This window comes from Stegodyphus dumicola, chromosome 4 (assembly GCF_044657685.1).
Source record: "Stegodyphus dumicola isolate Sdum_Otavi_A_Nest chromosome 4, ASM4465768v1".
In the NCBI taxonomy this organism is placed as follows: Eukaryota; Metazoa; Arthropoda; class Arachnida; order Araneae; family Eresidae; genus Stegodyphus; species Stegodyphus dumicola.
The window spans coordinates 14,076,162-14,090,249 of record NC_140771.1 but is presented as its reverse complement, the minus strand read 5'-3'; the positions used below and the strand labels follow the sequence as shown (position 1 = coordinate 14,090,249).

Genomic DNA, 14,088 nt, shown 5'->3' with positions numbered 1-14,088 from the left:
GAAAAACAGCCAAAATTGCAGCCGCAGAAAGAGGAGAAGATAGTATAGATCTTTGGCACAGAAGGCTAGGACATAGAAACTATGAAGCAATCAAGAGGCTAAAGAATGATGACCTGGCAACCGGAATAAGAATTGACGGAGAAGCCAAAAAGGAAAAAGAATGCGAATGCTGTATCAGAGGAAAAATGACTGAATTGCCGTATCCCAAGCTAAACAACTATAGAGAGAAATCAGTTCTAGACTTGATACACTCAGATATTTGTGGACCAATCGGTACAACATCACTAGGAGGAAAGAAATACTTTATAACATTCATCGACGATCATTCGAGATACACAACGATCTACTTGCTAGCTACAAAAGATGAAGCTATCTCCAAGTTAAAACAATTTGTAACCATGACGAAGAACAAATTTGGAAAGAAGCCAAAAGTCTTAAGAACAGACAATGGAGGAGAATATACAAGCAAAGAGATTGAAGACTATCTAAAGGAAGAGGGAATCGAACATCAAACCTCCGTAGCATATTCACCGCAACAGAACGGTAGAGCAGAAAGAAAAAATCGATACTTAATGGAAATGACAAGATGCCTGCTACTCGATTCAGGACTCAAAAGAGAATTTTGGGGTGAAGCCGTAATGACAGCCACCTATCTACAAAACAGGCTACCATCAAGATCAGTTGAAAAAACACCGTATGAACTATGGAATAATAAGAAGCCGAACCTAAGCCATATCAGAGTTTTCGGCAGCACAGCTTATTGTCGAGTTCCAAAGCAGAAAAGAAGCAAACTAGACGAAAGAGCAGAAAAAGGAATTTTTGTTGGATATAGTGATCGTACTAAAGGATATAGAATTTACATGCCACATGCAAACAACGTCGTGATCAGAAGAAGCGTAATATTCGACGAAAACAAAAAAGAAGAAATGCCTTGTCAATCAAATGATCAGCATGAGGAAATAGAATGGCCTTTTAAAGAAAATAAATTGACAGAACCACGTCCAAATGATATTACAGAGGAAGTAATTGAAACAGAAGAAATTCCCCCATTACCGAGAAGATCCCACAGAACGACTAAAGGAATCCCACCAAACAGATTCTCATACATGGCTAAGAACGAAGAAATCAAAGTTCCTAAAGACTGGGAAGAACTTCAAACTTTTCCTACCAAAGAAAAGGAACTGTGGTTAAAAGCTACGAAAGAAGAAATGGAAGCACTGAAGAGGAACAAAACATGGGAACTAGTCGATCTTCCAAAAGGAAAGAAAGCAATTGGAAACAAATGGACATTTAAAACAAAATCCGACGCTTCAGGAAACATTATCAGATATAAAGCTCGTTTAGTAGCTAAAGGATATTGCCAAAAATTTGGGCACGACTACGACGAAACATTCGCACCAGTCGTAAAATATACAACAATAAGGACTATTTTGGCAATAGCAGCTCAAAGGAAAATGCACATAAATCACTTCGATGTAAAAACAGCGTTTCTATATGGAGATCTGAAAGAAGATATATATATGAAGCAACCGGAAGGCTACATCTCTGCTTCAGAAGCAAATAAAGTCTGTAAACTGAATAAAAGTATCTACGGACTAAAACAGGCAGCCAGAAACTGGAATCACAAGATAGCTGAAATCCTGCGCAAACAAAGATACGTTCAAGGAAAGGCTGATCCATGTTCCTTCACACTAATCGAGAAAAACGCAAGAACTTACATAATCGTTTACGTTGATGACATATTAGTCGCGAGCGACAAGTGCGAATCAATTCAAGAAGTTGAACGAATTCTCAAAGAATATTTCGACATTCGAAATCTTGGAGAAGTGTCTACATATCTAGGAATTGAAATCAAAAGAGAAAAAGACGGAAGCTTTAAACTTCATCAAGCTAACAAGATTAAGAGTATGATCGAAAAATTCGACGGAGAGTCACCAAAGAAACTAAGCTATACACCCATGACTACAAATTTCACGAAGAACCAAAACAACCAGGATGACATTTTCCCCGATAATCGGAAGTATAGGGAAGCAGTGGGAGCACTTTTATATCTAGCAACAGTATCAAGACCTGACATAGCAAATTCTGTTGGAATACTTAGCAGAAAAGTAGAAAATCCATCAACATCGGACTGGAACCGTATCATTAAAATCATACGATATTTGAGAGCTACTATTAATTACAAATTACATCTAAAATCCAATGGTGCACCAGTCATCAAAGCTTATAGTGACGCTGATTGGGCAGGAGATACCTCTGACAGAAAATCCACATCCGGATATATATTTCAAATAGGAAACAGTACGGTATCATGGGGAAGCAAGAAACAAAATTGTGTCGCCCTATCTTCGACAGAAGCCGAATACATCGCTCTAGCCTTAACATTGCAGGAGCTACAATGGATTAGACAACTGATGGGAGATTTAGGTTTCGCTCAACAGGAAGCGAACATCGTATTCGAGGACAATATATCATGCATAAATCTTTCCCGAAAAGAGAAAGGAAGCAGTTACACCAAACACATCGATGTGAAATATCATTACGTATGTGATCTACAAAATCAAGGAATTGTTAAATTAATACACTGCAACAGTAAAATGATGTATGCAGATATGTTCACAAAACCTTTGCCAAGACAACAGCTGGAGTTTTTATTGAAAGGAATCGGGCTTACTTTGGACAGAACAGCTCATCGAGTGGGAGATTGTGGAGCAATTAATAACGGAGGCGATGAGGCTGTACAACCCCCCACTCACCCCCGCTAACTGTGATTGGACTTGATCCAAAAAACAAGGAGAAACATTCTCTCCTTGTATGACTCACTTCTCGCGTTATGCAATGGACAGTAAACAACGCTTGTAATCATCTCTAGATATTTTTTTCTTCATATACCTAATAAATATGTTATTTTGTGTTTGCTAATACAATGATCGTGTTCCTTACCTCTGCAGCTTGGATTACACTTTATTAAGGTAAGAACTTTAATTCTGTTTTATTCATCTGCTCGTCTCGATTTAGCGAAGTTGTAACAGTAAACAAAAATGAACCACGAATACCTTCAACAATCTACTCCTTAGACTTAGACACATTTAGTATATTACCGAGCTATTGCAGATTTAAGGAAACGTTGCCGGTTCCTTAAATCAAGCCCGAGGGCACATGACATAAAGAAATCTGGACATGGATAACATCTCAGAATAGAAATCGGCGAAAAGCAAAAGGGAACCAAAAAGAAACGGCCAAATGTATCTGGCAAGTGAACGGAACTTGACAAGATGAAGAAAAATTCGAAAAGATCCATGACAATTCAGTGAAATGGCAAATGCAGTACATGATTCAAAATACTATACAACAAAATCAAAAGTTCAATACTACTAAAAATCTACACAAATACAACCTATACAACAGGAAAACAAGACACAACAATCAGTACAACTTCACACGAGTAGTTCAAAACAATTTGGAATACAACACAGTCTACATCAGATAAATGAAAGTAATTACAGCCACCAATTGAGAAGCAAGAGAAGAAATAGTGGCCTCAATTCATGAAAGCGTCAGCTGCTAGTGGTCTTATGTTGCGGTCTTCATTGAGAATTTCGTAGTTGAAAGACTTGAGAATAGTTCACAAAGTCGCATTGGACAGCTTTAGAGAAGAATTTCTCATTTGTTCTTTTAATAAATTCTGTGATGGTCTCAAGCTTAAGATCTCTATGAAGAAGTTCGTTTCGAATAAGACAGTCAGCATCAGTGATAATACGAAGAAATTTATTCTGCACCACTTCAAGTTGATGTAGTTGATTTGGAGAAGCAGTATTCCAAGCTGGAGATGCATAACAAATAATATAACGGATGCAAGTAGTGTAAATATGTCTCTTAGTTCTTAGTTAGTTAGGAAATTTTTCAATGACTGGAAGTAATCTGCACATAATTCCAATGGCTTTATTTTTAACATTCTTAATATGATTAGTCCAAGTGAGATTATGGTTAAGAATAACTCCTAAGTATTTGGCTTTTGTAAATAATGGAACAGGCTCTTGAAAAAGGAAAAGTTCTTTAAACGTGGTGCTTTTTTTTTTTTTTTTTTTTTTTTTTGAGAAGGATTAAAAGTTGAGACTTACCGGCGTTAATTTTTACTCTCCAATTGGTGCACCAATCCTCTACCGTGTAAAGAAATTCTTGCATTTTATCAATTGCATGATTAGCTTTGATTGACGTGATGGCTATCGCTGTATCATCGGCGTAGCATGCAAGAAGAGAGTAGTTGTCTAGTCCAGGATGAGGAAAGTCCGAGATGTAAAACAGGTAAAGAACCGGTCCGAGGATGCTTCCCTGCGGAACACTAGATCTTATAGGTTTCAGAGTAGAGGTTTCATTGCCCAGTGAGACGAAGAACTTGCGATGTTGTAAAAAGGAATAAATCAGGAGAATTAATTCTCTAGGCAATACTATCTACTCCGCGTACCAGCAGGGTTTATATAGCTTTTGGCTCGCGTGCGGAAGCATTCTGGGCCATACCGGTAAGAATTTGTTCTAGAAGGTTCTCCATCCGTCTCTGGCATATCGCAAATTTTGTCGCCAGATGTCGCTAAATGGATGATTTCTCGCCAAATATGGCAACCCTAAACCCGCCTTGCTGTGAAGCTATCTTACCGCAGCTAGACATTTCGTAACATTATAACAGCTGTTATAAGCCTCAGGAGATAAATGTACACCTATAGATTTTAATGCCACTTTTGGCTTTGTGTAAAGTGTAAAAGACATAACTCGAACAATTTTTATCGTAATAATCCTTTGTGTGGGAAGGGGCAGTTTATCCGGCATAATTTGCTGATATTAATTTGTTCTAAAAATTTTACTTAAATCTATGGCATAGTTTTTTTTATTAATAATAAGCTGTTTACTGTTGTTTTTGACCAAACGTATAATTTACCTCGCCAGTAATATATAAAGTGTATTCTCCGTTCTTTCCGCATGACTTCGTGGTGTAATTGAAAGCATACTCGATGCGTATTCGAGAGGTCCAGGGTTAGAGTCCCGCCGAGGGTATTGAACATTTTTCACGTCTTCAAAGAAACTTAATAACTCTGCAAATGCCGAACGAACTAAGAAAAGGTGGTGGACTATAACTCGTCACCACCAGGATTTGGCGACTGGGTGTCCTAATCCCCAGTCGCCCTTTAAAAAGGGGAAGTATATATCGCATTTTCTCCCTCCTTTCTACATGTTTTCGTGGTGTAATTGGAAGCATATTCGAGAGGTCCAGGGCTCGAGGGTATTGTACATTTTTCACATTTCCTACTTTGAAAGAAACTTAACGACTCTACCTAATGATACTGACATATTCTGTTATTTGGTTCAAAACGAAAGCTTTCTTCAAATTGTGGAATACATAAGGAAAATTTAGAAGTTCAGAAAACTGGGGAAAGAGACATTTGATTCAGAAAAAAGATTCTGGCTCAGTCTTTTTTATTATTATTATTACTATACTTTATTTTCAAACTAGCAGCTTCGCTGCCAGCCTTCGTCTGGCTTTTAAATTTACCGGGAAAATGGCTGAAGGGAACACCAAACGTTAAATTTAAAAACTGCGTAGAACTTTACTCTGCAGAACAACTTCATCAAAAAAAAGTTATTATGTATAACAAAATTACAATGAAATAAGCAATATACTTTAATACAAATATTAATTATACTAATAAATAAAGTAACCAACGTCCCTTTGCAAAATTTTAAGAACTCAAATGGTATAAAGGAGGTTAAGAACTTTGTTTCCTAAAAAAATCACTCAATTTTCAATATCTTAAAAACAGTGAAATGAGCAATAAGTAAGGCTCTAGTGTAGAATTGGGTGTCCCTTCGATTGGCAACAATTTTTTTTTTTTTTTTTTTTTTAAATTTTAGCGATGAAACCTCACTTCTGGTTACCTCGATAGTTTTAACTTTGTTTTAGCTTCCTGATTTTATTTAAATGAAAATAGATTGATGTGTACATGGACATATTTAAAGCAGTGCGCAATGCCTAGTTTGTGCAATTCTAGGATGTTTTTTTAAGTAAAAACAAATCGATGTGTACATGGACACAGATTTTGTGCAATTCTTTGACTTCTTATTTTGGTTTTGTGTAGCGGCCATCTTGAAATTGGGCCTTCCTGGCGCCGATCTTGGCGTCAAAAAAGAATAGCCAATAAACAAGGGGCACCCAGTTGTAAACTTTTACCATAAGTAACATAAAAGAATGCAAACACCAAAAAAATTCTGAAAATCAAAGTATAATTAATGATATTTTATCTTATATTTTCAAGAGAAAAAAATTACAATGAAATAAGCTATATCCCTTAATACAAATATTAATTATTCTAATAAAAAAATTAACCAACTTTCCGTTGAAGAAAAAAAATCATGCAAAACTTTTCAATATCTTACAAATAGTGAAATAAGCAAAAATTAACAGGAAAGAAACTCAAAAAACAAAAAATTCCGCCCACAATTTTACTCTGCAGAACAACTTTAACAAAAGAAAGTCAATAAAAATGTATTATATATATAAAAAAATGACAATGAAATATGCCAATCTCTTAAAAACAGTGACATAAGAAATACGATGAAAAATTGTTGCCAAACCCATATTTCTAAAAGAATGAAACTATTCAAAATGATGCGATTTCATCAAAAATCTATCAACAATAATAAGAAAGGAAAATTGTTGCCAAAATCACATTTTTAAAGATGTGAGAAGTGTACTCGGAAGCTTCATTTAAAAAATGTTTTAAAAATACAAAATATTATCATTTTTCTAAAATTCTTTTTATAAAAGCAGTCGCAAGGGTGAAAGTTTAACGTGTCCAAATATCAAAGAAAAATAAACTTTTTTAGAAAAAATCCCGTTGAAAAGGTGTTAAGCTCCATTTGTTAAATAAATTCGTATTGAATCGATTTATTGAAACACGAAATTTATTTTAAGTTCGTAAAATAGCTAAGTGCCTACGTTTCATGACGAAGTGAAAATGGAGTGTGTAGAGTAAAATCTCGCTTTTCTATAGCTCATTATGTCTCAAAATGACGCGATTTCGTCACAAAACATAAAATAAAAAATTCGACTTTCGAAAAAATCGCTTCGAGGTGCAGTGTACCCAATTTCGTAGCCGTGGGTCTATTAGCTTACGCGCAGCGCGAACGAAAGACACACACACACAGACAGACTCTTTCTTTTATTATATGTAGAGATGGTTTCATTATGTAAGATTAAACAGTGAAGAAACAAAGCTATTGAAAATTAATCTTCAATTTAAACTTTAACATAAAAAATTTCTATCTATTGCGTGTTTTGCAATTTATGGGATTTTTATCGAAATACTTCTTTCATTTGCACTTTGAATATCCTATTTTAATCATTTATAATCTAATCTAACTTAACCGAAATAATGAAGGAAAAACTGCATTTTTTTCTTTGAGTTATTTTCACATTACTGAAGAGCAAAAACCTATTTTATAATGTAAGCAAATGATCACTGCCTATTTATATGCAAAAATAGTGGCTATGAACAATAGTAATTTAAATTACGCCGCACATAAAGCTTTCTTTAAAAGCATTAAAATTACTAAAATGAAAACGCCAAAAATTTCAATAAATGGGGGAAATAACAACTTACTTATGCAGTGATGAGGTATGAAAATTTTAAGGCTCGCACTTTATATTATAGAAATAAAATATCAAATTCTAATGAACAGTTTTAGTTTTACAAAGGTAAAAAAAAATATTTAATTGCGAGCAAACAAAAACACATTTTATTAAAAAATAGAATATTTATAAAATATCGCAGAAATTACATAAAATAATGTGTAAATTTAGCTATGCAGCCCAATTAGTGCCACATAATATTTTTCTCTTCTTTCAGGTCAATTCAACTTGTAAGGACATTCTGAAACAGAACAAAGATTTTTGAAAAGTGTTTTTACATAAGGTTCTATGATTAAATTAGTTTAAAATTTTCTCATTAAAAATTTTTCATTAAATCTGAAATATATTGGTACAGTTCAAGAAAATTTTCTTTTGGAGGAAATATTCAAGTCTAGCTCCAGCATTTTCGACGACTTGGCGGTCAGCACTATTAGCGTCCTCTATATAAATTAAGCATATGGTAACAGAAAACGAATCATTCTTAATAAGAAATGAAATATATACCTTTATTTAATTGTCACTTCTGAGCAAATCTCAGCCGGCGTCCTCAAAAAACCGATTCCCTAAGCAGATGCTTTTGGCTACGGAGACGTATCTGGAAACATTGTTCATCCAGCTAAATATCTCGTTCAGTTTCACCACTAGTAATGGTGCTAATCTTCATAACTTCAGCTTTGTTACTGTATAAAAATTTCGTTGTGAAATTTTTCTGTTAAAGCCATCCTAACGAAATTCAGAAAATTATGTATTTATTTTTACTGCTTGAATATGAAATTTAATTGCTTGTGTTTTGTTTCGATCCTTTTGGCCATAACATGCTGCTTTTTCCATATACCATGTGTCTGATTAACAAACATTAAAAATTGCTTTTAAGTTCTTCATTGCTAAGTTCTTCATCATTTTCATTTTTTTTATTTCGTAATTGCTTTGCTGCAATATTCTATTTTGTAAAGACCTAGCGATATAGTTCAGTAATTAATTTCGTGGTAATCTTCTTTTTAGTCTTTAATTCTTCAGATTCCTTCAGATTTCTTTAACATTGAATAAACATTAGATTCATAACATTCTTGAGAATGTTTTAAATTATTGGTAGCAATTAAAATCGCAATAACAACTTCGTATTTAGCGTACATATATTAAAACACTAAATCGATTTCGAGGGCAGCTAAAGGTCCCTCCTCATCAGGAGAACGAAATTACTAGAAAAGGGAAAAAGAAGAAAAATAAAGCATTGGCAAAGGAATCTCAGAAACACGGAGTCGTAACCGGATTTTGAATCAGATTTACACTGGCCGCCTACTTTTAGTGAGCTAGGCTATCTGATCAAACATATAAAACATAGACTAAAAAGCAAACAAGTCAAAAAAATAGGGAGCGAGGGGCAACTGTACCTTCACGCACCAAGTCTGAACCTCGAATATGAATTCGTATACTTTGCATCTTTTAATTTCTCTTTTATTGCATATACAAGCGCAATACTTTAGAAGTTGCGTAATACGAAATATAGTGGTTGTAGACTGCACAGTTTTCCTACATATTTTCGCAGCGTTATATTTCATTCATATTATAACTCAGAATGCACCAAATTTATATCATTTGAAGAATTATCTAATCGTTGCCACACGTTCTATTCAAATACTATAATAAATCTAGAACGATGGATAAAAGAAATTAAACAAACAAAACAAAAAAGAAACAGTTTTTCACAGACGATTGAGTATTTCTCATTCAATTAATTCAGTTCTCACTTCGCGAGAAGGCAAAAATACATAAAAACTCAAAATATCTATATTAAAAATTACGAAGTAAATCTTAAAAACTTATTTCCTCGAAAAAATTCACGAAAGGATTAAGCATGATTTAATTCGCAATAATAAATGAAGGCCTTATCTTTGTTTTGCGAAACTTAGTTTCTCTAAATTGGCAACAAATCCGCTATTTTGCCAAGTTTAAAATATAAGCAAACTACTGGAACTTGATTTTCAAGATCTGCGGTTGCTCGAGGTCTTCAAGAGATAGGGTTGGATGCGCTGTTTGCGTCCCGCTTACTGCAGCACACAAGAGAATGCGAGAATGCATTTAGCATGGGGCAGACAACATGCGCGTTTGACCAGTCTTAGAAGAGCAGCGTGATTTTTACAGATGAGTCGAAATAGAGCCTCGACACTGATTCTCGGCGTACCTGCATATGGAGAGAGAACCTGGAACATGATTCCATTCCTCTCTCATCAGGCAAACGATCATTACAGTTATTGAGGTGTAATGGTTTGGCCTGTATGTTGGACGGCCTCACACTCCTACTTGTGTTTGATAAAGGCTCCCCGAATACTAGGAGATATATGTAACTATTATGAGTTATCTCTATCATCTATAACGAACTGAGCCTCTGAAAAGTCAAACATAAGGCTCTAAATTTTCTTCTCTAGAAGAGAACTTAGAGCCTATGTTCGACTTTTCAGAGCCGCAGTTCGTTCTTGGGCTCCTGTTAATGGACAACAACGCTTGTCCACATAGGGTCTTCGTTAATTACCTGGAAAGTGAGGATAATCCATTCATTCGTATGGATTGACCGGCCAGATCTCCTGACATTAACTCTATGCTCTTAGGACGGCAATTCTATTCCGCCATCCCTTCCGAGAACCATCCCGGAGCTGAAAACTGCCTTGTTGCAGGAGTGAGATCGATTGCCACAGGGACTCCTCAGCTGCCTCCTGTCCACTATACCCTCGCGCTGCGAGATCTGTCTGGCTGTGAATTAGGACCATACTCCATATTAGATTCATCTTCAGTTTGATATGAAAACGCGGATTTTGGATATCCTTGCATGATGTACTTTACTGATAATTGTGCGTACATAAAAGGAATTTTGACTGATACATCTTTCTCTTTTATAAATGTGTATTCATACAAAATTTCATTAAAAATCTATTCAGTAGTTTTTCAGAAATTCGACATAATTTGCAAATTTTCGTAATTTTGTTATGAAATTTAAATGCACAGAAATTTAAATGCACAGAATGTAAATGCACAGAATTTAAATACACAGAATATGAAATTTAAATGCACAGAAATGTCACTTATGCAGAAATATCCTGTGTGCAAGTGTTACACTGTCATTTTAAATTCAAGAAAATTTGTATTCAAAATTTATTAAAGCCGGTAAATCAGATATTGGTCGGTTTTATTTGCTATAAAAAGAGTTAAATATTTTCGAAGTTAAAAATATTTCTTTTTCCTTTATATTACCGATTAAATTTGGCAATATTGATTTGTATTACACTTCATTTATTTTAATGATTTTACTATTATGAGGAAGTGGCTGATTATGCTTACATAACATTTTGCTCGAAGTTCTTAACAGTTTAATCTGCAGTTCTTAACTCTATAGCTTTTAAATTAAGTTGTACTTTAATTTTTACCTACCCTCTAAATATATATATCTTTTCTTCTTAATTTTCGCATCATCCTAACCTCTAAATGTATATTTTTTCCCTTCAATGCCCAAATGTTTATACTGTAAACAAAAAGAAATAGTTCGATTTCACATTTAAAATTAATAACTATTCAAATTGAATTTTGAAATAGATGCTTATTTCCAGCAATCTGCTAAATAATTTTCTACTTCTGTTTGTATTTTCTTCAATATATAAAAAACCATAGGTAGATGCAGAATAAACTACTTTTCAAGAAAAAAAAAAAAAAAGGCTGTGTTTTCAAGTTTAGTGGCAATAAGTTCTTTTGTAATAATTATATAATAGAAAATTTTCCAAACGCACAAACCTTATTTATAAACATTTAGCATAAAAAAAGTTAGTCTTTTACGTGCGCAAAAATTACGGCTTTGGTCATTCGGCCACTAGTTGCTTACTGCGTTATTAAATTTAGGTTTAACGACCTCAGTTTAAATTTTATGGTAATTTACTTTATTTCTCCTGCCTTCTTGGCGTGCCTTCGGGGTGTGGCGGTCTGCACGCTGGGCGCATATTCCAAAGGTCCTCGGTTCGATTCCTAGCAAAGGCGTTGCTAATTTTTCAAGTCTCTTGCTTCCAAAAACATACCTAATGACTTTACAGTGGCGTCCGAACTAAAAGGTAGTGAATGGTGATTTCTGCACACCCATGATTTGATGATTGAGTCCCCTAAAAACCCCAGTCGCCCTTTAAAAGGGGGAGTATATAAGGTATTTCTTCCGCCTTCTTAGCATGCATTCGTAGTGTAGTGATCTGCACGCTGGGCGCGTATTCCAGAGATTCGTAGTTTGATTTCTGGCGAGGGCTTGCTCATTTTTCATCTTTCCTGCTTCCAATTAACCTAATGACTCTACAATTTAATCGCTTATTTATTGAGGTCTTTTAATACGATGCATCTACTCGAACTACTTAACCGAAAACATATGAATCCCTAATTTTTGGAACAACATCAAGGAAGAGATACTAGGATTAGATAACTAAGATTCTAAGGAGAAGAGACAAGTATAATTCAGATTAGAATTATGACATTTAAGATATTGTTTATCTTGGAATAAATAGAAAAGTAAACAAAAAGAACAATAGGCTGGCAAATCACAGACACATTTAACAAAGCTGGAACCAATTCCCCGAAGTTCCTCATTACTCTTCAAAATATTTTTGTCATTCTTTGAAGAGTGGCACTTTTTAACCTTCCAAACTGACAGAAGAAAATTTGCTAAATAACTTGTTTCTACATTTTATACTTAATCACAGATTTGTATCACTCCTTTTATGAGACTTTCTTATAAAAGAAGTAATGTAACTTATTTCTTATTTGTTTAATTTAATTTTTATATAAGTATAAAACAGCTATTTCGAAGTATATTTTGTTGTTAATATATAATGTGATTGTCGAAAATTATATGTGTAAAAATGCGCCATTTCTGTTTTTTAGTAAGTAAGCGTAATTATGGATTATCTGAAAAAGTTATTATCCGAAATTTTTCTGCCGCAATTAGTTCGAATACACTCAACTCTGTTATATAACGGTTATAAAGACCGCGCGTAAAAAATCTTAAAAAGCAAGAAAATATATTGATAGATATTAATTTATTAAAAAAAACTTAAAAGGAATAAAATATTCACTTGTTCGTTAAAATATAATGCGTAATTAATTTAAAATATTATCATAAATCATTAATGAAAGTTTTAAATGATGCCATCTTAAAAGTGAAAAAAAAAGATCATAAGTAATTCATTTATTAAGCTACTAATTACACCTTAAAATATAAAAATATCACTTGCAAATAGCTGTACAGAGCTTTCGTAATAAATCAGTTTTCGTTAGTTAAGGAAGATAAAACTGTGTCAGCCACACTAGCTGATAATATTTATTAATGCCTTTTTTGGAGGCTTTAAACAAAAGTAACTGTAAATCAATTAATTATCTTTGCATATTGTATTTTTACAACTTATTCTTTGAATGATTTACTGTATTTTTTCCCTTTTATAGGAAAAATAAAACTACTTGAAAGCGATACCGAGTGCCTGAAAGCAAGAAGAGGACCTTGTGTTTACAAACGAAAAGATTTATGATGAATTAGCACCTACATTTTGGCCTTAACGTCATGTGTCATTCCGACCCGAGCTTAAGCCAAAATATATCATTATCCATTGTTGTCATCCAGGGACAATGTCATCATAATCTAGACTTGCCCTTATTTTTGGAAATGCATTTTAGGACAAAATGCATTTATATATACTTTGCCCCAGTTTCGAAGCCTTTGTGATTATTGCTGGGAAAACTGTGGTGTTTGAGAGCACTCATGCTTATCAATATCATTCTTTAAAACGCACAGATGCATTTCTTTTTGTCTCAGTAATGTACGTTACGTGTTATATATGAATAAAATGCACCATTTGTATTGGTTTTGTGAATAAAATAATCATTTGCACTTTTTTTTATACCGCACTTTTTAACTAGTATTTACAGTGATTTAAAAAAGCCAAAGAACAAATCAGATACCTAGATGCATTCAATTGGAAATTACTAAAACAAATTCCGTACAGTACTACATTTTTTTTTACGGGTATCACTTACACATTGTGCTACATTAACCATGAGGCCGGTTATTATCGGCTAGGAGGGTTGCAGCACAGTCGTATATTACATTACATTACATTATATATAATTCTTTATCTGACTAATATATAATCTCTGATATTAAAATGTTCCTGATATAAAAACTCCTGATATTAAGGGGGCTTAAACCCCTTATGATCTTCGAATATGTGACTGTTGCAAGAATTGGGATATTTTATTTCTTTTAAAAGCAGTTACTTCCAACTTTTTACAGCTGACTACGTAATATAGCTGCTTTGGAAACTAGTAACCAGAAATTTTGTGTTGCCACAAATATGTTTGCAATTTAATCCGCTTTATGACAAAATTTTTCG

At 33.9% G+C, this 14,088-nt stretch overlaps 1 protein-coding gene across 7 annotated transcripts in view; it reads left to right on the top strand.

The window, feature by feature from the left end:
* Nucleotides 1–13,591, top strand: part of LOC118198323 (uncharacterized) — a 101,723-nt gene extending 88,132 nt beyond the window's left edge. For 4 of the 7 annotated variants that reach the window (XM_035369977.2, XM_035369974.2, XM_085814579.1 and 1 more), the window contains one exon: nt 13,145–13,591. In XM_035369977.2, the coding sequence (XP_035225868.1) occupies nt 13,145–13,153 (9 nt within the window). In that variant the 3' untranslated portion in view covers nt 13,154–13,591. Of the gene's footprint in view, nt 1–7,898; nt 7,966–13,144 lie in introns of those variants that run through there. The other 3 variants (XR_004759745.2, XM_035369976.2, XM_035369975.2) reach the window with 2 other exon arrangements.
* Nucleotides 13,592–14,088: the final 497 nt, after the last annotated feature.